This window comes from Panthera uncia, chromosome F1, assembly GCF_023721935.1.
Source record: "Panthera uncia isolate 11264 chromosome F1, Puncia_PCG_1.0, whole genome shotgun sequence".
In the NCBI taxonomy this organism is placed as follows: Eukaryota; Metazoa; Chordata; class Mammalia; order Carnivora; family Felidae; genus Panthera; species Panthera uncia.
Window position 1 is genome coordinate 2,724,453 of NC_064813.1, and position 26,376 is coordinate 2,750,828.

At 61.3% G+C, this 26,376-nt stretch overlaps 2 protein-coding genes across 6 annotated transcripts in view; one reads left to right on the forward strand and one right to left on the reverse strand.

Annotated features, from left to right (window-relative positions):
• The window catches only part of COQ8A (coenzyme Q8A), a 40,360-nt gene extending 27,584 nt beyond the window's left edge, over positions 1-12,776 (forward strand). For both annotated transcript variants that reach the window (XM_049635124.1, XM_049635125.1), the window contains 11 exons: positions 6,088-6,162; positions 8,907-9,029; positions 9,372-9,457; positions 9,549-9,689; positions 10,038-10,119; positions 10,217-10,310; positions 10,439-10,580; positions 10,740-10,847; positions 10,958-11,023; positions 11,288-11,374; positions 11,805-12,776. In XM_049635124.1, coding sequence (XP_049491081.1) covers positions 6,088-6,162; positions 8,907-9,029; positions 9,372-9,457; positions 9,549-9,689; positions 10,038-10,119; positions 10,217-10,310; positions 10,439-10,580; positions 10,740-10,847; positions 10,958-11,023; positions 11,288-11,374; positions 11,805-12,089 — 1,289 coding nt within the window. In that variant the 3' untranslated portion in view covers positions 12,090-12,776. The remainder of the gene's footprint in view (positions 1-6,087; positions 6,163-8,906; positions 9,030-9,371; positions 9,458-9,548; positions 9,690-10,037; positions 10,120-10,216; positions 10,311-10,438; positions 10,581-10,739; positions 10,848-10,957; positions 11,024-11,287; positions 11,375-11,804) is intronic.
• Positions 12,777-13,533: 757 nt separating this feature from the next.
• CDC42BPA (CDC42 binding protein kinase alpha) overlaps positions 13,534-26,376 on the reverse strand; it is a 322,688-nt gene continuing 309,845 nt past the window's right edge. For 3 of the 4 annotated variants that reach the window (XM_049635114.1, XM_049635113.1, XM_049635116.1), the window contains 3 exons: positions 22,330-22,447; positions 18,080-18,237; positions 13,534-17,611 (listed from right to left, as the gene is read on the reverse strand). In XM_049635114.1, the coding sequence (XP_049491071.1) occupies positions 17,480-17,611; positions 18,080-18,237; positions 22,330-22,447 (408 nt within the window). In that variant the 3' untranslated portion in view covers positions 13,534-17,479. Of the gene's footprint in view, positions 17,612-18,079; positions 18,238-22,329; positions 22,448-25,195; positions 25,379-26,376 lie in introns of all 4 variants that reach the window. The other variant, XM_049635115.1, reaches the window with a different exon arrangement.

The window sequence follows — 26,376 nt, forward strand, 5'->3', positions numbered from 1 at the left end:
TCCCTCCCCGACCCTGCCAGGAGGGAGGAGGGAGTGGTGGCCCCCCACCCACCCTGCCCCCACTTCCTCCACTCTGCCCGCTGCCACCCACTCCTCGGAACTTGGGGGTCACAGAAGGCTCGCCCTCCCCCCCTGTGGCTCCGACCTGGGAGCCGGGCAGGGCCGTGGGCCTCTTCTTCCTCCTCCCAAAAGGAGGCTGGCTGTCCCTGTGAGCCGGGGGCCTGTGGGGCCTTCAGGGGACACCAGGCTGCCACGTGGCTGATGCCCCGGCAGGAGCCTCTCTTCCTGGGCACGGGGGTCGCCCGCCTCCACGTGTTCTTTCCTCTGGGCGCCGCTCGCTGCCGCGCGGGACACACCGCTGGGGTCGGTGACCTGGACGGGATCCGGGCCCAGGGCGGAGTTCTCCAAGGTGAACGCCGCCGCCCCCCCCCTCCTCCGGAGGCCCCTGGGTGTGTGGACTGCCCTGCTGCACAGACACGTGCAGGGTTGGGGGCCGTGGGGCGGGGCCACGGACCGGAAGCCGAACCCAGGCGTGTGTGAACGACTTACATAGAGACGCCGCCCCTGCGCTGGTGTAGCCGCGGCTCCCCCGCCGCCGCCTCCGCCCCCGCCCCCGCCCCCGCCCGGCCACCTGCGCGCCGCTCTCCTGACGCGGAGCCCCTGGTGGTCGGCTGGGGCCCGACCTCGTGGGGTGCCTGCCGGCCGCAGAGGAGTCCGGGGGGCCCCGCGAAGTAGGGGCCTGGCGATGACTGGGGTGGGGACGCTTCCATCTGCGGCTCGGCGTGCCGGTCAGTGTTGGGGATTCTGGTCATTTCTTCGGGCACTGCTTCGGCCCCGTTTCCGCCCTCGCTCCCCTCCTGGGGGCTCTCGTCACATGCGTGTTGGGTGTGTCAGGCTTCGCCACGCATGGCTCTTGCGCTCTGTCCCGTCCTTCCCACCGTCTCCTTTCCAGTTTGGGCTTGAGGGGACTTGTCTTCCGGTCCCCGCCGCGGCCGTCGGGTGAGTGGGACGGAAGATCGGAGCAGACGGAGCAGGTGCCGAGGAGCTGATCCCGGCCGCCCGGCCGAACGCTTCACGGTGTCTTGGCGGCCGCGGGCCTTGCCAGGACCTCCCAGGCGCCGCCAGGCAGAAGCGGGGAGGGCACCGAGGTGACAGGACACTTGGGACAAAACGCGAAGCAGCAGGAAGAAATAAGGGGGACGTGGGGAGGCGATTGTGAAATAGGGTCTAGAAAACAGATGTGAGGACAAGACAGTGGGGCAGGAGCCAGGAGCAGCCGGAAGGGACCCTGGGGAAGCCTTCCATTTTTAGAAGGTAAAAGGTTAAGGAACTGCGAGTCCCAGATAAATACTTGCTTTAAAGAACAGTTCGCGAGGCTTCATCGGGTTTGTTAAGACGAAGGTAATGGGCGCCCACTTGGCTCAGTCGGTGGAGGTGACTCCTGAACTCGGGGTCGTGAGTTCGACCCCCCACATTGGGTGCAGAGGAAAAAAAAAAGTCTTGAGGTACGGAAAAGGGTCAAGGGTCGAGGGCACCGTGGGGCTCGTGTGTCCATTTGTCCCTCGTGCTTCAGTTGCCACGTGATTCCCCTTGTCCACACGTGTTTCTGCTGTTGGTTGCAGGACTCTCTTGCCGTTAGAACACTGGGCCGCGTGTCAGTCAGAAAACAACATACTGAAAAAAGAGAGGTGCGGCCACGAGAGAGTGTCCTGTCTGTTGGAAGAGAAGGTCGCTCGGGCAGAAGAGCGAAGCGACGGCTGCTATGGTTCTGACACATGGGGACGCGGGCCCGGCGCGCTCTGGAGAGCGAGCTCCTGTGTCCCCTCCTGCTGGTGAACAAACACACGTTGCGGGAACGGGCATATTTGGTTGTTTTCTGATTTTGTTAAGTAAGCACGTTTAAGACAAAAGACACTCCTACCAACTGTTTTCACTTTATTTATCTTTTTTGAAAGGAGATTTTAATAATGTACAAAGGACATGCTCCCAAGAGGAAGGGTAGAAGGCAGAGTGACAAGTTTGGTGATAGACGGGGGTGGGGTCCCGTGGCCTGGGCCAGGAGCCAGAACCTGGCCGCAGTGGCGATGCCATGGGCCCTGTGGCAGGGGTGGGGGTCAGGGGATGGGACGGTGGGGTGGGGGCTTTGGGCCTTATGCGGCAGCCCTGCGTGCCTGGCCCCCTGGCGCGATGAGCCCGGCTCACCTGACTGAAGTTGGGGCCTCCCCTGACAAACCTCCATTGACGGGGCACTCGATGGTGACTGAGGTCGTGGAGGTCTGGTCCCGGGGCCAATGGGCCGCGTGCAAGGCTGACTTTGCTCGTGGGGGGCGGGGCACGTGGTGACGCCAGCTTGGCCGCCCGAGTCCTGGGTGCACATTCCTGCTTGTCCTCTGAAGCCGGCGCCCATCTGGTGCCCACTCAGCGGGGGTTATGGGCCGTGGTTTCTGCTTTTCGGGAGGTGCGTTACCAGGGGTGCGTGTGTCTGTCTTGCCCCTCAGGAGCTCTGTGAGGACGGTGAGGGCACTTACTGTCATCTCCAGTTCTGATGACAAGTGGGGCCACAGCGCCTGGGTCCCCGGGGCCACGTGCGCATTCGTGACGTTGCAGGGACCTGAGCAGGGGAGGCCCCGCTGCGCACACGGCGATCTGAGCCCGGGGACCTGTGACCAGCCCCTGTGTCCACGGCCGGGCCGGTGCTGGGCGTGGGGGGGAAGGCAGCTCCTGACAGCCTGGGGGCACCCTGTCCAGGGGACTCCGCTCCTCCCTGCCGCCCACCCCGGGCCAGGCAGGGTGGAGGGCGCAAGTGATGGCGGAGAGGGCGGCCGGGACTCCCCAGGGTTCAGGGTCCCCTCGGAGCCCCTGCCTCCTCCACGCATAGCTTTGTCTTCTAAGATCAGAAGGACCGTTAGGGTTACAAAAGCGAGGCTCAGAGCAGCCCGGCACATGGTCTGTTGTCCGCAGACCCCTCTGCCCGCGGCCCCTGCGCAGGAACCCCTGCGAGCCGGCTCTGTGAACACACCCGGGGCTGCTGGCGGGTGAAGCCAGAGCCCCAAGGAACGTTTGCTTCCTCTTCCTGCTCGGGGCACCCTCACCAGGCTGTTGGCCGGAGGGTGTTTTGTTTTTCCTTTTCTTAACCTCTGATGGCTGGACAGCGGCCCGGTGGCCGCGATGACCTCCGGAGGGACCTGGCGGGGACAGGCCCGGACTGGGGGCCTGGGAAGCCGGCCCAGCGCTCTCCCGTCTCTGGGGAGGACCCTGCCGTCCTCCCCCGCGCTTGACGGCAGAACCTCTGTTCACGACAGAACCACTAGCAACTGTCTCGGAAGGCCTGGCGCCTGCTCGCAGGCGAGGATGGAGGCCCCTGTCGCCAATGCGGGGCTGAGAGCAGTTCCGCAGCTGCCTGTGGCCGTGTGGGCTGGAGCACGGCGGGGGGGGGGGGGGGGGGGCGGACTGAGGTCAGGGGTGACGCAGGCTGTGAGCTGGCTTAGCGGGGCTCCGGGCGTCTGAGGTGGAGGGGCTGTCCTCCCCCGTTTGCCTCCGCCCGGTTCTGGGGGAAGGAAGAGCCTGGCCGGCCTTGTGCCTCCCGGTCGGCACGACTCCGGGCATCGCCTGAGCCCGTGTGGGGGTGCGGGGGGGCCGGTTTATTCTTGGTTCGCTGGAGCAGGAGCTCCTGAGGCCAAGGTCAGGGCCGTGGCAGCACCTCCGGCCGGCGCGGGGCAAGTCTAAGGCCGTCTTTGTGGAACGTGCTCTGGCCCTGCCCGGGGGTGGAGAGATGGCCGCCAAGGGTTTGACCGGGTGTGGGCCAGGGGGGGGGCACCCCTGCAAGCACTGGCCAGGCTGGTTAACCTTTGAAGACATCTGCCTCTTTTGTGGGCTTGACTTTGGACTTGATCTCGGCAGAGAAAAATCTAGATGCAGAGAGACCTTGGTGAAAGTCACTATAGTTTGAAGGTTAACCTTGCTTGTTATCGCTTCCTTTGCGGAGTCAGCTAATGTGTTGGGAGGGGTGAGGTGGGCGGGCAGCAGGAGAGTTAATGTTTAATTGGCACCCTGGCTGCCCTCGGCTCTGTGCCCAGTGCCGTCCGGAGCTGGTTGGCGGGAAAACGGGCCCTAGCGCCCGTGTCCTGGCACCAGGACATCCTGAGAGGGCCCAGGGGGCTGTTCGTGGGTGACTGGCTTCTTCCCGTGGCCTCCAGAGCGTGGCCTATCCTGTCCGGCCTGGACTCTGGAGTTTGCGAGCTCTGTACAAAAGCAAAACAAAACCCTGAAATACCTCTAGCAATTTTCGTCTGTAAGAGCACTTGTAGAAATGACCATACGTTGGCTGTTTTACGTTAAATAACATAGAGGACGCACGTTCACTTCACATGCTTCTTTTTGCCTTTTGTAAGGTGGCTACTAGAAAATTTAAATGTTTTTGTTAAGGTTTATGCATTTTTCAGAGACAGAGACAGAGCATGAGCAGGGGAGGGGCAGAGAGAGAGGGAGACACAGAGTCCCAAGCAGGCTTCAGGCTCCGAGCCGTCAGCGCAGAGCCCGACGCGGGGCTCGAACTCAATGACGGAGAGACCATGACCCGAGCCGAAGTCAGACGTTCAACTGACTGAGCCACCGAGGCACCCCGGAAAATTTAACATTAGACACGTGGCTGGCATTGTATTTCTCGGGACGGCACCGGTCTAGCCGTTTTGAATGGGAGAAGTGAGCGTGGCGAACACGGGAGCGTTGCTGGCGCCTGGCCCTGCTGGGAGCGCCCGCTCTTGGTGGACCGGTGAGTCCCGGCCACGACCTGTGGGGCAGGAGCCCCGCTTCTGGCTGGCGGAGGGAGGCTGCCCACCGGCCTGCCGGTGGGGAAGATGTGTGTCACCAGAGACGTTGTAGGGTTGGGTTACCTTCTTTTGATTTAAATGAGTTCGAGCCCCGCATCGGGCTCTGTGCTGACAGCTCAGAGCCTGGAGCCTGTTTCGGATTCTGTGTCTCCCTCTCTCTGACCCTCCCCTGTTCATGCTCTGTCTCTCCCTGTCTCAAAAATAAATAAAACGTTAAAAAAAAAAATTAAAAAAAAATTGTTTATGTCTGCACTTAACTGTTTCTCGTTAAATAAAATTTTCAGTAGAATAACATTTTTCGTAACACGAATACGTAATCGTTGTAGAAGCTCGGAGAACGCAGATGCTTCTGCTGGGTTCCTGGCTCACTAAACCACCCGCTGGGCGTGGGGGCTGCTGCCCCACGGTCTCCCAGCCCCACGGGTCTCGGGGCCTGTCCGGTGTCATCCCTGGGTCTCTGCTGTCCCTTCTGCGGGGTCAGTGGGCTCAGGCGTGTCGTCTTTCTCTCCGCTAACGTGCGCCCCCACCTCAGCCCTGGCCCGCCCCTGGGCTTTCTGTGTGGCCTCAGTGGCACCTGTTGGGTTCCGTGGGCCTTTCTTGGACGGTCGGGATCAGGCACTTCTGGTCTCTGGACAAAAGACATATTAATGAACTTTGACGTGGATGATTCTGAAACATTTTTAGATTAGAAATCGTCTGGTCCCCCGTTGTCCTCAGACCACCGTCTGCACCTGCCGGGCCCGCGGTCCTGTGAGTCTCCACGGCTCGGATTAGGGACACTTTGCCTTTGCAGGCGCTCTGACGCCCACTGACGGCTGCTTCATATCACTGCAGGGAGGGCTTTTCTTCCAGTTGCGAGAGTTCTAGAGAACTGTGACGCCGGGTCACGCCGGAGTGAGCGGCCGCGTTCCAAGGGGTGCCCCGTGTGGCCAGGATGTCCTCGGCCCACGGACCGTTCCTGGCGCGTATTCCATTCATGCCGGAAACCCTTCCTGCTTGGGCGTTTTCTTAGGGTCTGTGCGCGGGGAGCCTGCAGACTAGCAAGGGTGATGGGGTTCCAGCTGGATGGAGCTTCCTTGAGCCAAACCTCTGAAAATAGCAGATGTGTGTCTCCTACCTTTTTCCTCCCTTTTTGCATCGTCTGGCGGTCAGCGAGGGTCGGAGCGGAGGCGGGTGACCGTGGGGCTGCTCTGGGCCTCGTGGATGGAAGGGCGGTGGGTGGCCCCCGTGCCAGCACCCAGCGCCCTTCTCCTTGCAGGTCTGGCCGTGGGTCTAGGCTTCGGGGCGCTGGCCGAGGTGGCCAAGAAGAGCCTCCGCCCAGGGGACCCTCCAGGTGAGCTGGGCCCTTGGCCGGGAGGGCAGGGTGGGCCCCGGGAGGTGGGCCTGTCAGTCCCCAGCTGCACCCACCCCCCCATGTGCCTGGAGAATTGGCCTCCAGGGATGCCTCAGGTCCTGGGTTCTGTGTCAGTGGTGGCCGAGGTTGTGTCTCTGCATCTGCCCGGCCCTCCCAGACTCTGTGGGGCCGTTGGCACCCAGTGGTCTGGCCAGGTCGGGCGCCCAGGGCTCCCCATTTGGCTGTGGGTGAGGGACGTCGGTGCTGGAGGAACAGACCCCTCAGGGCCCTTGGTCCCCCCCCCCCGGAGACCCGAAGTGGCCTCTTCTCTGGCCTGAGACCCTCTGTCTCATGATTCCTCTGTGAGGTCAGTGAGGCCAGGTCACCACGCGCATTGCCGCCGGTCTGGACGGCCCCTCTCCACCCGCAAGACCCCTTGTGGGGACAAGGGCCTCCTGGGGAGAGGGCACTGGCCCGCCCCCACGGGCCCCTGAGAGCGGGGTGCACAGGACACACGGAGTGTCCTTGGAAGGGGCCGGAGAACGGAGGGCTTAGCGGGGGTATTTTTAGTGTCGGTGCTGAGACACTTTAGGAAAAGCCCGGCTTTCTCTGGAACGAGAAGCCCGTGTTCTCCAGGCACGAAGCCCGTCCCGCTGGAAACTGGCTGCTCTCATCCCACCTCGTCCAAGCAGAGAAGAGGCGACCTTCGCCAGGGAAGTGGTGACCCTGGCTGAGGGTCGGGGGTGCTCGCCGGGCTCGGGCCACGGTGGGCCCGGGGCCAGACCTGTGGCCTGGAGGGTGCTGACCGGTCCGCCCCCTGGAGGGCCTCTCCTGAGTGGGGGCCACACCTGCCATGGCCTGGCTTCCCCAGGCTGCTGTCAGAACGAGCCCTGCCCGGGCAGGAGTGCAGACTGTGGGGAGGGCTGCCTGAAAGGCCCGAGAGGGCCCCACACGGTCCCCACGTCTCTGGAGCCCTACTGTGTGCCGGGAGGGCGCGTTCGCCTGCTGCCCACTGGGGCTGCGGCCCTTTCTCCAGCGTGCTTCCTCCCGCCGTGCCCGGGGGCCGGGGAGGGCAGAGGGCACGTAGAGGGGCCGCCATTCCCTCCACGCTGGCCCTCCGCTGGCTGCCCAGGGCAGGGGGTGATCTGGGGGCCCTTCTCGGCCCAGCTCTGGGGGCAGGTCTTGCTGTCTGGGGCCCCGGGAGTGAGCCTTGTGCAGCCGACCTCGGGTGCCAGCGGATTCGTGGGTTCTCTCTGGGACTTCTCGTCTGGAAACTCTGTGTCCCGGGCCCTCGGTCCCCGTGTCCCCCCACCCCCAGGCTGTCAGAGGCCAGGCTGGACACGGCCCCCAGGGCAGCGGTGTGCCGGCCGCCTCTCCTGTTCCCTCTTCGGGGCGCGCCGGGCCGGGCCCCTGGCGGCGCAGGCCGAGGAAAGTGCCAGGCACTGTGCGTGCGGCCTTGGGGGCAGATCTGAGCAGGCTCGCGGGGCACCGGGCAGGGAGAGCAGCAGATGACCCGGGACTGGAGGAGCTGGGGGTGGGGGCGGCAGGTGCAGAGCCCGCCCCCTGCCCGGGCCTCTCCCCGCCTCGGGACCGGCGCAGACTCGTATCTAGTCAGGGCTGTGCCGAGGTTGGGGCGAGGGCGCTGAGGTCGGAGCGCCCCGCCGCCGTCCCTTGGCCTCCCCGTGGCCCGAATCCTCGCCCTGCACCCTACGCCCCTGGTCGTTCCGGACAAAGGTGGTCTTCACCCCCAGGGTTACCGCCTGTCGGGGGCCTCTGTGGCCAGAGGGGGAGGTAGATACCGGCCAGCCGTGTGCTGTCCTGGACCTTGCGCTCCTCTCCTTGGGGGGGGGGGCTGCGCCCTCGCTGCAGCCAGCCGGCCTCACAGTGACCCCAGGGGTGCTGTGACCTTCATGGGGGGAGGAACGGTGACTATCCTCCTCGCCTGGATCCCCAGGTCCTCCCTCCTGGTGCCTGGCCCCCCCACCCCATTCTATCCCTGCACTTGACTGTGCTCTTCCGTGGTGCTCCTGTCGGGACCGGGGACTGGGAGGGAGGGAGGGGCTTAGCGTGTGTGCGGTGTGCCCCTGTGAGTGCATTGTGCGAGTGTGCACACGCATGTGTGCGCACGTGTGCATGAGTGCGGATGTGTGGTGTGTGCCTGTGCGAGTGCGCGTGTGCATGTGCGTGCACACGTGCGTGTCTGGTGCGTGTGTGCGAGCACACGTGCATGTGCGTGCACATGGGTGTGCCAGTGTGTACGAGTGTGCACGTGCGCGTCTGGTGCGTGCATGTGTGCGCGAGTGGGTGGTGCGTGCGTGTGCGTGTCTGGTGCGTGCGTGTGCGCGTGTGTGTTGAGAGGGGGCTGGGGTCAGGCCTGGGGAAGCTTCCACAGCATCGGACAGGGGGTCCCGAGGGTTGGGTTGAAATCGCGGTGCGGGTGTCGGGGACCCGCCGGGAGGACCGAGGCCCCGCGTCGGGCTCTGTGCCGGGTCTCTCCGCGCCGCTCTCGAAAGTCTCCGCGTCCTGAAGCGTCCCGTCCCTGTTTTCACCGGGAGGACGGAGACGTCCTGAGGCGTGGGGCCCAGGGGCCGTGGGCTGGGTCGCGCTCGGGCCCCCGCGGCCGCCCGACGGCCGCCCCCAGCAGCTCCCCGGGCCCGTGCCCGTGCCCCTCCCGGGCGGGGTGAGGCCCGCAGACGCCCCGAGAGGGGCCGGGCGCCGCGTGCTGACCCGCCTCCGGCCCGCAGGGAAGAAGGCCGTGCTGGACTCCAGCCCCTTCCTGTCCGAGGCGAACGCGGAGCGCATCGTCCGCACGCTGTGCAAGGTGCGCGGGGCGGCGCTCAAGCTGGGCCAGATGCTGAGCATCCAGGGTGAGTGGGCCCTGCGGGGTGGGGGGGGGGTGGGGGGCGGGAGTTCGGCCCCGCTGGGAGGGGGCCCTGGGGGGGGGGGGGGAGTGGAAGGAGGGGGCCCGGGGAGGGTGCGCGGCCTGGCCGGCGTCCCCACGTCCCCTCCGGAGCCTCCGTCTACAGCCTCAGGGGCCTGCGGCACCCGAGCCCGGCTCCCGCTGCGTGCAGGGCAGAGCGGCGTCCCGGTCGCCTTCCCCGGGCGCAGCCGGGGCCCCTGAGGTGGCTGCCGTGCCGCCCCCCCCCCCCTCGCCGGGCTCCTTCCCTGAGCGGCCGGCCCCCTGCTCTGCTCTCTCGGGTGCCTTCCAGACGACGCTTTCATCAACCCCCATCTGGCCAAGATCTTCGAGCGGGTGAGGCAGAGCGCGGACTTCATGCCGCTGAAGCAGATGATGGTGAGGCGGGCGGTGCCGGGGGCGGGGGGCGGGGGCGCCTGTCAGGGCAGGCTGCGCTCACGGCCCCTCCCCGCCTCTCTCCTCCCGCCAGAAGACCCTCAACGGTGACCTGGGCCCTGGCTGGCGGGACAAGCTGGAGTACTTTGAGGAGCGGCCCTTCGCGGCCGCGTCCATCGGGCAGGTGCACCTGGCTCGCATGAAGGGCGGCCGCGAGGTGGCCATGAAGATCCAGGTGGGCACCCGCGTGTGCGCCCGTGCCCGGGTGGGGGTGGGGGGCTGCGGCGTCGGGGTCTCCGCACGCTACGCATCCGCCCCCCCCCCCCCGGGCGCCCCCTCTCTGGGAAGGGAAGGATTTGTGGAGGGACACCGGCCTCCCTGCAGGCTCTGTTGGGGGCGGGGGGAGTGGGGCGGGGAGGCAGGCGGTGGAGAACCAGGTCGTGATGGGACCCGGTGGTCCTGGCAGCATCGCGGGGTCTGAGCTGTCCCTCCGCCTGGGGCGGGGTCTGGGCGGGGCTCGGCCGGGAAGCCAGCAGGCCGGCGGCCGCCCTGTCTGCCCGGGGACCCCTCTCTCCCCCCTCAGTACCCGGGCGTGGCCCAGAGCATCAACAGTGACGTCAACAACCTCATGGCCGTGCTGAACATGAGCAACATGCTTCCTGAAGGTCAGACTGGCCGTGGGTCAAGGGCAGGCGTTCAGGATGGCCTCTGGGGACCCAAGAGGAGCCCCCAGCCCGCGCTGACCCCCTCCTCCCTGCCCAGGCCTGTTCCCCGAGCACCTGATCGATGTGCTGAGGCGGGAGCTGGCCCTGGAGTGTGACTACCAGCGGGAGGCGGCCTGTGCCCGCAAGTTCAGGTGCAGCGGGAGGCCGGGGGGGGGGCAGACAGAGGGGCTGATGGGTGATGGCTGTGGTCAGGGCCTGGGGTGAGGGGGTGAGACTCTGTGGCCGGGGTGTGACTCCCCCACCGCCCCCACCCCTGCAGGGAGCTGCTGAAGGACCACCCCTTCTTCTACGTGCCTGAGATCGTGGACGAGCTCTGTAGCCCCCACGTGCTGACCACGGAGCTGGTGTCCGGTTTCCCCCTGGACCAGGCGGAGGGGCTGAGCCAGGAGATCCGGAACGAGGTGTGTCCGGCCGGGCCTTGGGACAAAGGGGATGGGGGGGGTGCCGCCGTGTCCCCATGCCTGGCACACCTGGAGTCAGGGGCCCTTGCGCAGCAGAGGGCGGGGCGGGTGGAGGATGGAGAAGGGGCCGCGGTGACCCGGCCGCCCGCCCGCCCCCAGATCTGCTACAACATCCTGGTCCTGTGCCTGCGGGAGCTGTTCGAGTTCCACTTCATGCAGACGGACCCCAACTGGTCCAACTTCTTCTATGACCCTCAGCAGCACAAGGTGAGCCCCCCGGAGCTCTGCTGGGGAGGGGCCTCGGGGACCGGGCGGGGGGGGGGTCTTGGCCCCCTCTCCACCAGGGCGAACCTCCCCCGCTATCGCCCGCCCCCCAGGTGGCCCTTCTGGACTTTGGGGCAACTCGGGAATTTGACCGATCCTTCACTGACCTCTACATTCAGGTAGACGGGGCCGGGGGCGGGGCCTGGGGCAGGGCTGGGGGGCGGGGCCCGTCTTGGCCTAGGATGCTTGGAAGCTCCTAGGGGGTGGGGGACACCGACAGGGTCGGGTGACGGTGGGTGAGGACAAGGCCCGCTGGACTCACAGGCGGGGGACTTGGAAGGACGGTGAGGGGGACAAGGAGGGGGGGCGGGCAGTTGGGGGTCCCTGGCCCCGGGAACGCCTCCTCAGGAGCCGCTGTCGGTCCCTGGTGTGCGTCCCCCCAGATCATCAGGGCAGCCGCCGACAGGGACAGGGAGGCGGTGCTGAAGAAATCCATAGAGATGAAGTTCCTCACAGGCTACGAGGTCAAGGTCAGCCCCGCAGGGCCCGGAGGCCTGTGCGTGGGGAGGGGGGGCGGGACGCTCTTCCCTTTGAAGCCCAACCTCGACTTACAACCGGATGGAGGGAGAGGTGGCGGCGGCGCCCTCTCCTCCCGCCCTGCGCTCCTGGCCGGCATGGCCCAGGCAGGATGGGCCCGCGTAGACCTGGAGCGGGGCCGGGGGAGCGCGGGCGGGCGGCACGGCGGCCCCTTCCTCTCCTGGCGCGTGGGGAGGTCGGGCGGCCGGGCACCGGCGCTGAGGGCGCGAGTGGCACGTGTTGGGAGTTCGGGCCCGGTCACCACTCGCTCATCGCGTTAACCCGCCCCTGCCCGCCCCTTCAGAACGCTGTGTGGGATGCTCGGGGCGCCGACGCCGCTCACCCTTCCCCCCCCCCCCCCCCCCCCCCCCCCCCCCCCCCCAGGCCATGGAGGACGCCCATCTGGACGCCATCCTGATCCTGGGGGAGGCCTTCGCCTCGGAGGGGCCCTTTGACTTCGGCACGCAGAGCACCACCGAGAAGATCCACAACCTGATCCCCATCATGCTGAAGCACCGCCTCGTCCCGCCCCCCGAGGAGACCTACTCCCTGCACAGGAAGATGGGGGGCTCCTTCCTCATCTGCTCCAAGCTCAAGGCCCGCTTCCCCTGCAAGGCCATGTTCGAGGAGGCCTACAGCAACTACCGCCGGCGGCAGGCCGAGCAGTAGCGGGGTGAGGCGGGGGGGGGGGGGGGGAACTGGGGCGTCCACGCGGGCGGCTCCGGAGAGGCCGCCGCTCTAGGCGGTTCTGACCGCTAAGAGGGCGCGGGGCCAGCCGCGCAGGACTGCCCGCGAGGCCCGGCCGCGCCGCCGGTCTGCGCGTGCGTGTGGAACCTCTGAAGCAGGTAAAGATAAGGCGGCCCTCTCTGCTTTTTTCCCTTTCGGACCCGGGGATGTTCCTGATGGAATGTTCGCCGGAAGGTGAGCGCGTTCCCTGGGAACCTCTGCCGCCGGAAATACCGAGAAGCCCCTGGATTTTTACTGACCGTGAAGCCTGAGGCTCGTGTGTGCGCTTCTAGAATGAGATTTGTGTTTTCTGCCCTTCCCTCCAGCCTGTGCTCTGAGCAGGCCCCGCCTGCTCTCTGGCTGGTCTGTATACTCCCGACGCGTGGAAGTTTCCGCAGAACTGACGCGGCCCGCGACGGGTGGGAGTGACCCCGCCCTCGTCTCTGTGTGGGGAGTTGGTGTGGGGGCCCCCCTTCCCCCTCCAGGCCCCAGGGCTTTTGTGGAGGAGGCGGAGGTGCAGAGGACGCCTGCTTAGAGCTGGGGGGTCGTTACAGGCTGTTAATTTTTGTACAATTCTTGTAATTGTCAGATTTGTTTCAATATTAAAAAGAACACCGAAACTCACCATCCTAGCACTGTGGTGTTCGTCCTTCCGCTGGGAGAGGGTCAGGGTCAGTGTCATGCCCCGGAAAGCTCTGTCTGCGTTCAGCGCGGGAAGAGAGGGGAGGCAGCCGGGTGTCCCCCTCACCCTGGCCACCCACGGAAGGGCCGCAGCTACTCCGGAGACGCCTACCGGCAGGGCCTGCGCGGCCTGGGTCTCCGGGCCTCTTACGGAAAGTTGGCCGAGCCTGGCTCCCACCTGCCGCACACCTGCCTCTGTGACGAGGCGGCCGTTACACCCACAACAGTCGGGACCGTCAACTGTGTGTGAAATGGCACGGGGGGTGGGGGGGTGGGGAGCGGGTCTCAGCCAGTTTCACTTTACCTTGTTAAGAGCTCCCGGCCTGGCCTGCGTGTCCCCCGATGTGCCCTTCGTCCTGATCCGGGGACAGGGGCAGAGGCACTAAATGCAGGAAGCAGACAGAAAACCAGCCACCACCGGTTGGTACAGTCAGACGTGACAGCCAGGGGGGAGCTGGCCACGCAGAGGGTCCTCAGCCTGGCAGCTGCACGCAGTGGGGCCGCCGAGGGTGCCTCGGGCGGGGCCTGGCCGGAGGAGATCGGACTGCTCCCCGGACCTAAGGAAGTCCTAGGTTCCGCGAATCCCGGGTCCTGCAGGGAGGGGATGGGGACGGGCCGGAGGCGGGACCCAGTAAGACGAGGAGTCAGTCACCTCTCCTCCGCTCCCCAGACGTTTCAGTCGGGGAGAACAGATGAAACAGTCAAGTCCAACAGTTCCCTGTTTTATTGCAATACATCAAATTCTGGTTAATATCGAGACCAACATAAAATATTGGCGAGGAGTCTTGTTACATTTTTGACTGTCCCACCTTCAGTATTTCTGTGCAAAAGAATCCACACCATTGTCTGGTAGCAGAGAATCTCTTAGAAACTTCCCTAAAACATTGAGGGCATAAAACCAAAGAAAATCAAGAGTGATCAGAGGCCAACACAACAGCCTTTTTCCTTCCATACACACATTTGTCCGCATTATATTCTGAACAAAAAAATGATTACACCTAGGCCATGCAAAACTGTACAATATTACAATGAGAAAAAACCCTAAAAAATTTATAAAATAAATGATATCACACTATCAAATGAAAAGGCAGATTTTGTTTTCATGAAATCTCAAGGTCTGTTTTCAATTGGCCCCATGAGCGACAGGGTTGCCCGTGTGTGGCAGTCGTCCTGGGGAGGAGGGCTGGCTCGGCCCACTGGCCCCGGCCGATGGCTGACACCCGCTCCCGCCGAACCGGCCCTCTTCCCCGGCGGGACCCTGCAGAGATCTGGACTCAAGCGACCGTTCGAGTCCCAACAAGGGAAGGGGCTTCAGGGGGAGCTTGATGAACCGCCGTGCAGCTTGCGTGCTGGGTCAGGGGCCCGGCCAGGGCCGCTGGGGGCGGAGGCGCCCGGCCTGTGCCCTGCCTGGCCGCTGAGCGCGCCCCTCCGTCCAGACACGGGTGGGGAGTTTCCAGGGCCCCACCCGGCCAGGGGGCCACGGTGTCTGTGACCAGAACGGCCCTGCTGTGCCCGGGGGCGGGTGTTCGGGACGCCGGCCCGCGCCTGCTCTGGCCCTTGAGTGATACCTGAGAGTCCGCGTGAAAGCAACCGGTCTCTTGCCGAAGTGCACGTGGCACTAACGACACAGACGTGACTCTAGCCACACGGAGGCCGAGCGGGGCCGAGCGCCAGCCAGGGAGTGACAGACTGTCGCCGCAAACAGGAATTTCGGATTCTCCCCAGAAGCCTGAGTACGAGGGCTGCGTGGGAAACTGAATGGACAGGCCCTTCCGGCCCGGGCTCCTGCCCTTCAAACTGCTCCCGGGACCGAGCACGCATCGCCCACGTACGTAGGGCTGTGGGAATCTTCCGTGATCAGGTGACGAAGAAGAGGAAGGCTTTTGTATTTGGCAAAAAGAAACAGCCACGTACGCGTATAATTTTATATACCCAAAGCACGCACAATGAAATTCGTGAGAAGTCAAGGGTAGACAACGGGTGGGCCAGACAGACCTAGCACCGAATACCAAGGCGGAGAGACCAGCCACGAGCGCCTCTCCGACCCTTCCTTCCTACTGCGAAAAGAGCTCCGGCCGCCCTACCGGTTCTTAAAAGGTCCCGCGGGATGACAAATGACTTCGGACAGCGATGTCGCTGCCGCGGTCTCTGCTGCAGATCCCTTCGAATGAACAGCACGTGTCGTTTGCCCTGGGACCCGCCCCGGTCTTTCCAGGTCATGCCGAGAAGCTTCCGACGGCAACTGGCAACGGCTCTGTCCTTACGAGTGGGGTAAGCCCGGTGAAAGGATCGTTATCTCGGGGACCCCCCCGCCCCCCCATCACCCTCGGTGCTGCTCCCGCAAAGCCCTGCTGTCAGAATCTGTCACACCGGGGACCGCTCTGTAAGCCTGCTGTGGAGGAAACAAAAAGTGCTGGGGTGCAGTTCCCTGAGAGCCGGGCTGCGGGCCAAGCCTTAGGGGGCGCTCTGCTCTGTCTGCCCGCCATGACTCACGGCAGTGGGGTCCAGGCTTCGGGCAGGGGGGTACTTTGATCCTGAAAGCATCCTTTAAAAAATAAGCACCTACAGGCAACAAAAATTCACACGTGGTTGTCACAACTATAAGCTAAAGGCTCAGCGTGGGGGTGCGGCGCGCGGGGAGGGGAAGGGCCAGGGGAAAGGGAGGGCCGGGAGGAGGGGAGGAGGGGAGGCGGCTGGCCTCCTCTCCCCCAAGTGCCGGGTTCACAGCGCCACCTGGTCTAGGGCAGGAAGCAAACTCAAGGTCTGATCCTCGACATCTGGACAGCAGGTAGCACTTCACACGACCACTCTACCCCCGAAGCAGAAAGATCTAGGAGCTTAGGACCGCATAGTACGCGAGGCCCGCCCGCAGCCCCCCTGCCCACGCAAGCACCCTGCCGAACGCTTGACTACCAAACCCGTCATTTGTAAATCCTCTACCGCGACCCTTCTGCAACACAGTCCCCCCCTCCCCCAACCCCCGCCACTGGGAACCTCCTTCCCTCCGGAACCTCCCGGTGCCCTCTCAGGGTAGCATCGACCTGGAAACGGTCCCGGCTCCGCCGAGTGGGGTGTGCCCTGCGGAGACGGTGCTCACACCCCGCCACTCAGGTTCCCTGTTGGCTGATGTCTAGGGAGAGGATAAATCGCGTTTCTAGCTCCCAGAGGTATTTAAGATAAAAAGTGACATTTTGAGACCCACTCTCTTTACTTCCAGGAGATATTTTTATTTCTCTCTCCCTCCGCTCACATGTGCTTAACTGGCGAACTACGTCTCAAGAAGCAGGGCTGTGCCGGGTGTGCGTTTCACTGGCTCGCGGTGGCCGGAACGGCAGGTGCTCACCCGGGCGGAACCGGAGCCTGAGCCTCGCAGGGAGGGACGCGGGCCGGGCCAGGTGGCGGCTCACCGGCGTCCTGCCCGCGCCCGGGCCACGCGTTTCCGTCTCCCGCCCGGTGTGGGGAAGGATATTTGGTTAAGGCTGTTCAAGTCCTTGCATCTGAGGTTTTTTATTTGGTAACGACACCCTTCCTGGGGCTTCTCTGTGGAGCGCGAGCCCCCCTCCGCCCAGGGGGTAGCGCGGGAACTGGGGTAGCCCAGGAGAAAAGCACTTCTCTGAACCTTGTTAGGGACCCTCAGAAGCCGTGACATTCCTCGCGTCCTCTCAACGGAAGGGCTCAGGACGTGACAAGACGGCATTTCTACACTCATCTGCAGAAGATACCAAACACGGTAAAAAAGGACAAGCGTGGCTGGAATCCTGCTGCCGGAAAAGGACAGGTCTTGGAAGGAGATTAGCCTTTCGACGCTGCTGCTGAAGAACCTTCCGGGGTTAGGTCTGTGCCCGCGCCGGGCCGCAGCCCAGAGCGCGGAGACCAAGTTCCGGAAGGTTTTCCTGAAGCCCCCGTGGGACTGCGGCCCCGGCCGGTGTGAGGGCCGGCCAGGGTTGGGAGGGGGGTGCTCTGACTCCTCAAGCCTGTGAGCGTCTACACTCAAGGCCTTCCTACCCTCTAAAGTACTGAGCTGGAAAACAGACAAGAAACAACACATTTCTTTAAATTAAATGATCTCTCTCTTATATACGTATCCATCTTTTGTTGAATACAAGATGCTTCTTTTTACTATGTACATTCAGTATTTAACCTCTACATTTGTGTACGTATTTAAACTCTGTAACGTAGTAAAATATGCACTGCTTTAGTGAGTACGGATTTACTGGCGGCGATCGGGTCGACATCCGCTGTGGGCTCCGGGCGGCCGCTCGGAATCGCCGGTGCGACTCCCCGAGGACACCAGTCCGCCTGAAGTCCTCACCGCGCCGTCCGTGGGATCCGTCTACTCAAGCTACCTTTGGGGGGGGGGGGGCACTATTATGGAAAGCGACTCTAAGTGTACAAAACGGAATCGATATTCATCGAAGCTGCGCAGTGGAAGTCTGCCTTTATGGTCGTTGCCGTCGGGGCGAGGGGGCGTGGGGGTATGGGCTGAGTGGGGGCGAGGGGGGGGAGGGGGGCTGCAGGTGCATCGTCCGCGTTCCAGAACCCCCGCCCCGCTCCCGCTGCGCGGCCCGGGCCTCCCGGGCAGGGGCTGGGGGGCGGGGGCGGGGAAGCGGAGACTGGGCCGCTCCGGCGTCCACTCTGAGCGCCGAGGCCGCTCACGGGTCCCAGCTCCCGCGGTCCGTGCTCTCCAGGGAGAGGCTCTTGGTCTTGCGGGGTGACGCGGGGCTGGGCGGGCTGCTCAGGTTGGAGCTGTTGGAGGCCGTGGAATGCCTCGGAGAATCCGAGTCCTGGAGGCCCGAGAAGACGGCGGTGAGAAGCGACGGCACCGGGGGGGGGGGGGGGGGGCTTTGGCTCCCCGCGGCCACCCCGCGGCCACCCCGCGCAAGGAACCTGGTGGGCCTGGTCTCCGTCAGTGACAAAGCCCCTTCTCGGAGCCGTATCACGGGCACAGGACCTCTCTGCGGCCAGTCCTCTCTGCGGCCTTTCTCGCGCCAAAGCAGTCCCCAGGGACTGGCCTGGCTCGGCCCCGCCCCACTCCCCGTCCTGGGTCCCTCTCAAGTCTTTATTTGTTTTTAAAAACAGGCTTTAAGCCCAGCGTGGGGCCCGGTGCGGGGCTCGAACTCGCCACCCGGAGGTCAAGACCCGAGCTGAGATCACGTGCCGGAGGCCTAACCCACTGAACTGCCCAGGTGCCCCAAGTGCCCGGGTCTCTCGGGCCCAGGATTGCCACCGGCTGCTACCCGCCCCGCACTCACCTCTCCGTCAAAGTCCCTGACCGGGGCGTCGCTTCCCTGGTCCATGCCTCCGGAAGACAGGGAGCCCTCCGACGGGGAGGGCATGGGCGGCCACTTGGCATTGTAGCTCCCTCCAGAGAATTCTCTCTTTAGCGCACTGCCGTTCTGTGCGGATGACCCTACAAGACATCACTCGGGTGAAACTTCACTTATGGACAAGTGTGCCGACTGGGGAGACACTGGCCACCCCTGCCCTGGGGCCACCTGGTGAGGGGGCGGTGGTCAAGGCCACGCCTCCGCACTGTCACCTCACTGCTGGGGAATCGGCATAAAAGCAAAGGAACACAGGAGAAGCATTCTCTTCCCCGGGGAGAAAAGCCTGGACACAAGAAGGAAGGGAGTGTCTTTAAATCTCGCTCTCCTGTGGTCTTAGAGCTGAGGCGCCTCCAGGAGGCGGGAAAGGATGATCCCCCTGGAAAGACGGGGGTGTTGTTGGTACCTAAAGTTCTCAACGCTTCTCAGTATTCTTTAGTTTTGGCGCAGAAACATGTCCGTTGGTCCAAGACGACCGTGCCGAGGTTTCCGCACTGTTGTTGGCGTAACAAATCCCAGTTTAGTTTTTCACACGAAGATTTTGGGAACAGGGTCACAGACGACCGCGTCAAGCACGTGTACCTCACGGCCACCAAAGCCAGAAGTCCTCGGTGGCGGAACAGGAACCCGCCTGCTGACGCCCGTCCTCGCGGCCCCGGTGACGACCTCCTGCAAGGGCTACTACCGCTGAGCGCGCACCGAGCGACACGTCCTGGGGCTGAAGATGCCGGCGCCTGGGCCCCACCGCACACCAGATACGGCAGCGGGCGAAGCCTCTCGTGAGGGTTCCGGGACGCACGCCGGCTGGGAACCACAGACTCGTCCTTCCGCCCCGGGGACGTGCGCCAGCGCCCGGACGTGTGCAGTGGCGGCTCCCACAAGACACGCACCGATCGCCACTGTTTCTCCGGAGACCAGGGACGCACGCCTTACTTTTCGGACGTGGCTCTCCTGGGCCCTTCGGTCACCTCACTGGGGCCCCACGCCTGCCCCAGGGCCACAGGAAGTGCATGGCATGTTACTTTTCCGAAATGTTGTTATTCTGAAAAGAAGGTCCAAAGTGCCAGAAGCTTCCGTTGCTCTGCTTATTAACTGTGTGACCTTGGAGCGCCTGGGGGCTCAGTCAGTTGAGCGTCTGACTCTTGATTTTGGCTCAGGTCACGATGGCAGGGTCGTAGGATCGAGTCCCAACTCGGGCTCCGCACTGAGTGCGAGGTCTGCTTAAGATTCTCTCCCTCTCTGTCCCTCCCCTGCTTGTGCGCCCATCCTCCCTCCCTCCCTCCCTCTCTCTCTCTCTCTCTCTCTCTCTCGATATAAAAAAGTTGTGTGACCTCAAGCCAGTTACTTTACCTTTCTGAGTCTCAGTTTTCATTTGCAAATAATAACTTCTACCTCAGAGGATTTTTGTGGGAACGAGCGAGCGCTCAGGGCGCGGAGACGCGGTGCAAACGGGCGCAGGCGCAGCGGGGCCCACACCCCTGTCTACCTGGCTCCTTCCTTCCGTTCTAGCGATCGGTTAGGGAGCGGAAGCAACCGATGCCCCCTCAGTGACTTACACCATTTTGAAGAACAAACTCTGGGAAAGCGCTTTTCAAAGAAACGTTACGCTCAGCCACTCCCATCTGAGAACATGCAAGCAGGGCCGTTTGGGTTGACCAGCAACAGGGGCCCGGGGACAGTCCGAGGACCGGGGTCCCGGCTGGCTGAGACCACATGACCGGGGGGTCGGGCAGTGAGGTGTCTGTCTCGGGTGACCTCAGGAGAGTCGAGGCTCCCCAGTGACCCGGTCGCCGACAGGCCTTCTTTCTGCGGGGGGCGGGGGGGGGGGGGGGCTGGGGTGGAGACACGGTGGTTGACACCTCTGTGTCGTGAAGCCACCCGGAGTCTGGCTGGCTGTGGAGATGGACAGCGTGGTCCTCCGTCACTTCTCATTTCTCTCTTGGCTGCCTGCCCTTCTGGAAACTTCTCCCATGAGCTGGACTCTTCTTAAAGCCAGTGAGAGGCACTCGACACGGCAGATGCCCCCCGGGGCTTCCTGGACAAGGACCCCAAGGAGGCCACGCCCGACTGGTGCCCCGTGGGCTGGTCCGCACGCTGTCGGCGGGGACAGAGGCCCCTCCCGCAGTGCCCCTGAGGCGGTGGCCGGCCGGGCTCCCGGCGTCTGCGCCTCCCAGGTGCCATCTCTAGCTGCCCATTCCACAGGAGCCCGGGAGCGACGGTCTCCTAAGGCCGATGGAAACACACAGGGTGGCGAACCTGATCGGAGCCACCCGGAGGCTGACGACAGAGCTCATTTTACACAACTACGTTTATCCACGTATTTCCGGTGCGACCAGCCACGGATCGGGCGGTATAAATGCTGATCTATCTGTGGGTGCCGCCCCGATCTTGCTGGGAATGTAACACGTTATACCATCGATTCCTTTCCAAAATGTAAACGTGCTGAAAAGAATCTGGATTCTGAAAGCAGAAACAACTTCTGGTTCCCAGGGTCTGGAGAAGGATCATGGACTAAAATACCAACATTGTGACACCGTTCGCATGTCAAATCTTGGTGATTCACAGCTGGTTGTCAGGGAAATTCGCTACCTCACCTCCACTGGTAACAAGACAGTAACGTGGTCGTCACCCTTCCAGCTGGCCGGAGTTTTCACTGTGGTCAGGGCCACACATGGGCCCGTGAGTGTCTCAGGACACAGGGACAAAGGGGGGAAAGCCCCACCCGAGGGTCCCCTCCCCCGCCCCAGCTGGGTCTGAGTGCTGCACGGGGACCAGGGCCGGCGAGTCCCCTCGGAGAGGAGGTTATAGAAAGGCTGACGCCTCCGTCTGCCTCTGTGGCCACCTGCTCTGGGTGAGGACACAGGCCCGCGTGGTGAGGGACGTGGGCCTCCGGCCACTCAGGGGGCCACCGCTGCCCAGGGGCCCCGCACCGGGCCCTCGGAAAGGAGAAAACCCACGATCCTTGCTTCAGTCCTCGCACGGTCAGGGCCCCAAGGCCGCAGCCGCCCACGGCGGGAGCTGGAGAACGAGGGGACATTCCGCCCGCCGTGGCGACTGCCACCCATGTAGCTACCGTTCCAGCAGGTGAGGCCACAGACACGTGTCCCAAGTGAAGCCGAACCCAGTGCGATCCACCTCCCCTCCGCCCTCCACCACACCAGCCACCCGTGCTACTTCTGGGAAAGCGACAGACAAGCAGACCACTTGTGACCCAGGAACTCGCGAAGGTCCCCGCGAATTCGGTGGGACATGTCATGGTCACAGGCGGTCACATGGCGCCTTCCAAGGAGGTGGCACTCAGCACCCCTGCAACTGACATGCCGCCCCGACCCCCACAGAACTCTGGGTTCCCGCGGAAGCGCCGGGAAGGACACACGGCAGCTCAGGGCAGAGAGAGGCTGACGATGAAGACAGTGCCACCTGGAAGCAGGTCACAGAGGACGGTGCCCCCGCGCCGTTCGCCGGATGCATGACGAGCGTCGGCCTGCTTCTGTGACGCTGCTCTTTGAGACAGACCCAGGTCTCCTTTCTAATGTGTTGCCAGTCCCTCTGGAACCCGGGCACCCCTGTGGCTCTCCCCCCTCACCTCCCACAACCAAGTCCCCGAACGGTCTCCTCCTCTCCCCTGTGAGCCCCAGGCAGCGCCGAGAGCCCCCCAGGATCGTGCCTGCACCCCTGCCTGTGGCCCTGCCTGCTCCCTCTGGCAGGTGGACGGACCTTCTTAAGAATGTAAACTAGGTAAAGGTCCTTGGTTTCTAGTAAGACAACGTCCTAGCTTGCTCTGCAAGTCCCTGATCTGACCTTGCCTACCTCCTGTGCTTCAGTTTTTGGGTCACTCTCCGACCGCCAACAGGTGGCCACCCTGGCCTTCTCTCAGTCAAACAGGACTCGGATGCGGCCCCACCCCTAGGGAAGGCCGTGACCTTGGGCTCCCCCTGGTCACTCTCTGAGGGGGGTCCTGTTCACTTCCTTCGGAGCACCCGTCACCGCAACTGGTACTGTTATGTGTCTGCCGGTCTCCCGGATGCGCTGTGGGCTCACAAAGGACCCCATGATCGTTCTCCTAACAGGTGCCCCTGTGCTAACGAGACCCACCCAGCAGGCCTGAGGCAGGGGTGCGTGCACCGTGGGAGAGGGAAGAGCAGGGGGGGGCCCGGGGCTTCCCGGGCAGCACTTACTTGCTGACAGGCCGCTGCTGGCGCTCATGGAGCGACCGGGTTCAGGGCGGGATTTGGTGATAGACGGAATACTGACCGAGCCACTGAACACGGTCCGACTCTCCTGAGGCCGAGGGTTCTGAAAACAAAACAGAAAGAAAAATTCTTCAGCTGGAGAGAGAGTGATTTTCTGCGGAGACGTCTAATTTTCACTCTAACTGTAACAAATAAACGATCTTGACCTGGGGTGACACAGAACAAGGACCCGATTCTATGATCCCTCCTGCCCACAGAAGTACTAACCCCTAATGGAAGCCGACCTCCCCCCAATCGAGGGTAAGTGCTCGTCCTTGTACTTATGGAAACGGTTATCGGCAAATAAGAATTCTTTTTGTTGTGAGAACAGTAAGTAGAAGTTACATGGTTAGAAGTGACAGTGCGGTGCAGAATTATATGGACATTTGCAGACGCCCGAAACGGAGGTTTTGCTACGTCGGCGACTTTGATTGGCGGGACTGCACTAGCTGAATGGAGCGAGCCCACGCGGAGCCAGGTCGCTCAAGGGTACGTTTTTCTCAAGTAAGTGCTTTCCCGCGTGGTAGGGGACGGGCACATCCCCACGCCCCGGCGTGCTGACAGAGCGGGGCCAGGAGTCACGGGCAGCACGCCTGAAACCATCGCAGCCGGGGCGAAGTGCTCTGACTCGGGGACACCGGTTTACAAGGTTCTCCATCAACTTATGGAATGATTTTGGTGTCCCAGGTATTAAAGTGGGCCAACGGGTGCTCTGAAAAGTCATACGCGGCCAGAGAGGTGGCGTGAGGGGCGGGCCGTCTGAACTCGGCCGAGCACCGAGAGCCCTTGGCCGCCTCGAGGGACCCGGACGTTTGAAAACTGGAGAGGTGTCGGGGCTAGCCCCTGAGGGAAGGTTAACGTCAAAACCACTGACGCCGGGCGCAAGTCTCAGCAATCGGGCGACACGCTGATGTGGCGTGAGGAGCTTCGAGTCACGGAGCCACACACGCTGGAAGTCGGTCGGCTGGCCGGCCCCAGACTCAACCGCCGCCATTTTGGTTCGCGTACCCAATCTGCAAAGTCCATTTAATTCTTAGTGTGTTATCTGTTCGAAGCAAACGCTTTACCTTTTTTTCTCTAAGAAAATAAAACCCAGCGGAAGCAGGGCCAGCGTTTTAACATTCGCGCACACAGAAGCAAACCTCTAGACGCCAGTGACGTGCACACGAGGCAGCAAAGGAAGGACCGAGAGGTGGGAGAATCAGTTTCAACCTTTACGTGTTTACTGCTTCTGCTAGAAACCTCAAGATACCTTGGGGCCGTCCTTTCCTACGGAACAGGCCTAGCCTGGAATAAGTGGCAAAAATCAAGCCTGGAAAACATACCGGTTGTGCAGTCACACCGAATGTTGAAGTCACAAAAGACTGACACAAGGAAGACACGTTTTGTGAGAAAAAAAATACAATCCCACAAAAAAAGCTTATCGTTCAGTCATTTCAAGTTCACTTTCATTCTAGGATGGAGACCTAAGCTACTGGTCTTTTTTCATGTGCAAATACTCTTTGGATTAGGGAAGACTTTCACCGACAACAGTGTTTCTACTTGCGGAGGACTGACCTAAACAACGTTTCTGTCATCTTTCGTACGAAAAATTCTTGGCCCGTCAGTTTGTGCAACATTCTTCTGGAATCCACTCCCTGCGGACTGCTGACAAGCAACCCAAGGCTGATGTTTTTTAATCACATTTCATCTTCTAGTTTGTCAAATAAGGTATTTACATGACATTATAGCTTAATGACAGTGACATTTCAAACATTATAATTCAGAGTAACTGTACAATGCAAACAAAAATACAGAAAGAAACTTCTCACCCTACGGTTTTCTATGCAAATAAAAAATGGATGTGACTGTTTCTCTGAGTCAGAGGGCACTGTGGGACAAGGGTTTGCATGACAGAACCCGAATATCGTATTTGTAAAATTAACTTGAGAAAACGTTACTGTGAAGTTAGCACAAGCGTGTATTTCTTTCTTTCTTTTTTTTTTTTAAGCGTGTATTTCTTGATGGAAGGTATGGAAAAGCTGTGCTAACGGCCACCGGCTACAGAGATGCCAGGCGGCATCCAAGGGGCCGGATCCAAGGGGCCGCCAGCAGGGGCCGCACTCCTTTCAGATAGATGCTGCACACTTTGTGTTTTTTTTCTTTGATTTAGCTGTCGTACCTTGGATCTTGGTTGGAATTAAAGGTGTATCAGTATCTAAAAGCCTAGTAAGATCACCTTCTTTTTGGAATTTTTACCGTTACTCGTTCATACTATTATAATTTTTACTTGGGACATTTTTAAGCTTTTTCAAAACGGGGTTTATTGTAGATAAGAGGCCTGTGGCTTGGTCCTACCACAGACCTTAATTAACCTCACTAAATCGAAAGAATTTTCTCTGAATTGAACCAGATTTAGGGTAATGTGCTATAAAAAAAATTCAGAAGTTGTGGGACTCCTTTTTTAGTTTAACAGAATAAAGACCCACACGGGGACTATTTCTAACGATGGCATCTGTAAAGGGACATCATGATGGGAACATCTATTAAACATAAACCCCAAAAAACCCCTCCAATACTGTTTAAAGAATAAAAGTGAAATCCTCCCCAGGCTTCATGCTTCTCCTCAAAAGAAGAAACAAAATAGAACTGGAGGAGGAGGAGGAGGAGGAGGAGGAGGAGGAAGAGCAGGGGGAGGGGGAGAGGTCTGGCAGGAGAGAAGCAGGAAGAACATTCACAAAAGGAAGCGCCCTCCGCGGGTTACTTATCAAGCTGGGAACAGGAGGTCCGCACACGGTTAGTGGTAGTTAACACCTGACTCGGCCGTCCATACCCTCAGAGTCATAAAGCTGGGTGTACCGGGGGCAGAGCGTAGAGACGGGGAATACTCAGGGTTTATGGAATCAGGAGAGAGAAATTTTTCAGCGGAATTAACAGTCATGTGATAGATGTGCTCAAAGTTGATCGGAGAGGAGATGAGGCCGGAGTGAAGCGAGGGCGGATAAGGGAGGCCTGGCTATCAAAACAACAGGAAGAAGAAAAAAAGTAACACGGTAATGAAAATGGATTCACTGGTTCCACGTGACATTTCAGACAGCACGCATGCGGAAGGCACGGCATCGACATCGCTCACATCAGAACTGAGTCCTTAAGGAAATACTCTCAGGCCTTAGAAAGTTACACTTTGTAATCCTCCTGCCAGTTCCTGGAACGTTCACCTTGTACAATTATTCTCCTTTATTACCGGCAGCAAGTGCACCGAAACCGGACTTTCAGAGTTCAGTTCAGTGTTTTCTTATGTGATAGAATCAAAACCTGGCAAAAACACACCATCAGTAAGGACAGAAAGAGCGAGAAATGGCTCAAGGTGAGCGAACCCACAGGCAGCCTCTCATCAGAACCGCTAGCCTGTTTTCTTTAGAAACCTAACACCATTCCCTGGAATTTACAGACTTGCACGTGTGTTTGCTTTCCCCGGTCTTGTTTCAGTGACCCTCATTAGCGGTGGTGACTCCCAGAAGCCCAAACCTGGCTCCACTTAGACACCCAAAAAGTCAGGTTTGTTTTTAACAAGGGAAAAATCCCGTCCATGTCTGGGCCGGCATATTAATAAAAACATAAAATACTGTAATAGCAAAGATAGAGAAAAAGCTTTTCTAACCGAAGGCGCTAGCATATCCGGTTGAATGGCTTCTGAGTGATGGTGGGACCGGTCACTCAGCACCCGGCCACTTTTTCTGAGGCCATGTGGTCCAGGGGCCGGTGGGCGGACAGACCACTGCGGGGAGAAGGCCCCCGAACCGGGATGAACTTGCTTTGTTAAACAAAATCTGACAGATTATGGAGACTTAAAAAAGAGCTCCTCTATGAGACATTGTTTTAAATTTAGAGATGTGAGTGAACCAGCACTTTCTAAAGTTATTTCCAAAAAGGAAAAAAAAAAAAACCCTATTGATGTAAATGTAATAACTACTCAATAGAGCTCTTGGGGGTCACTGAACCAGAAGAAAGGTC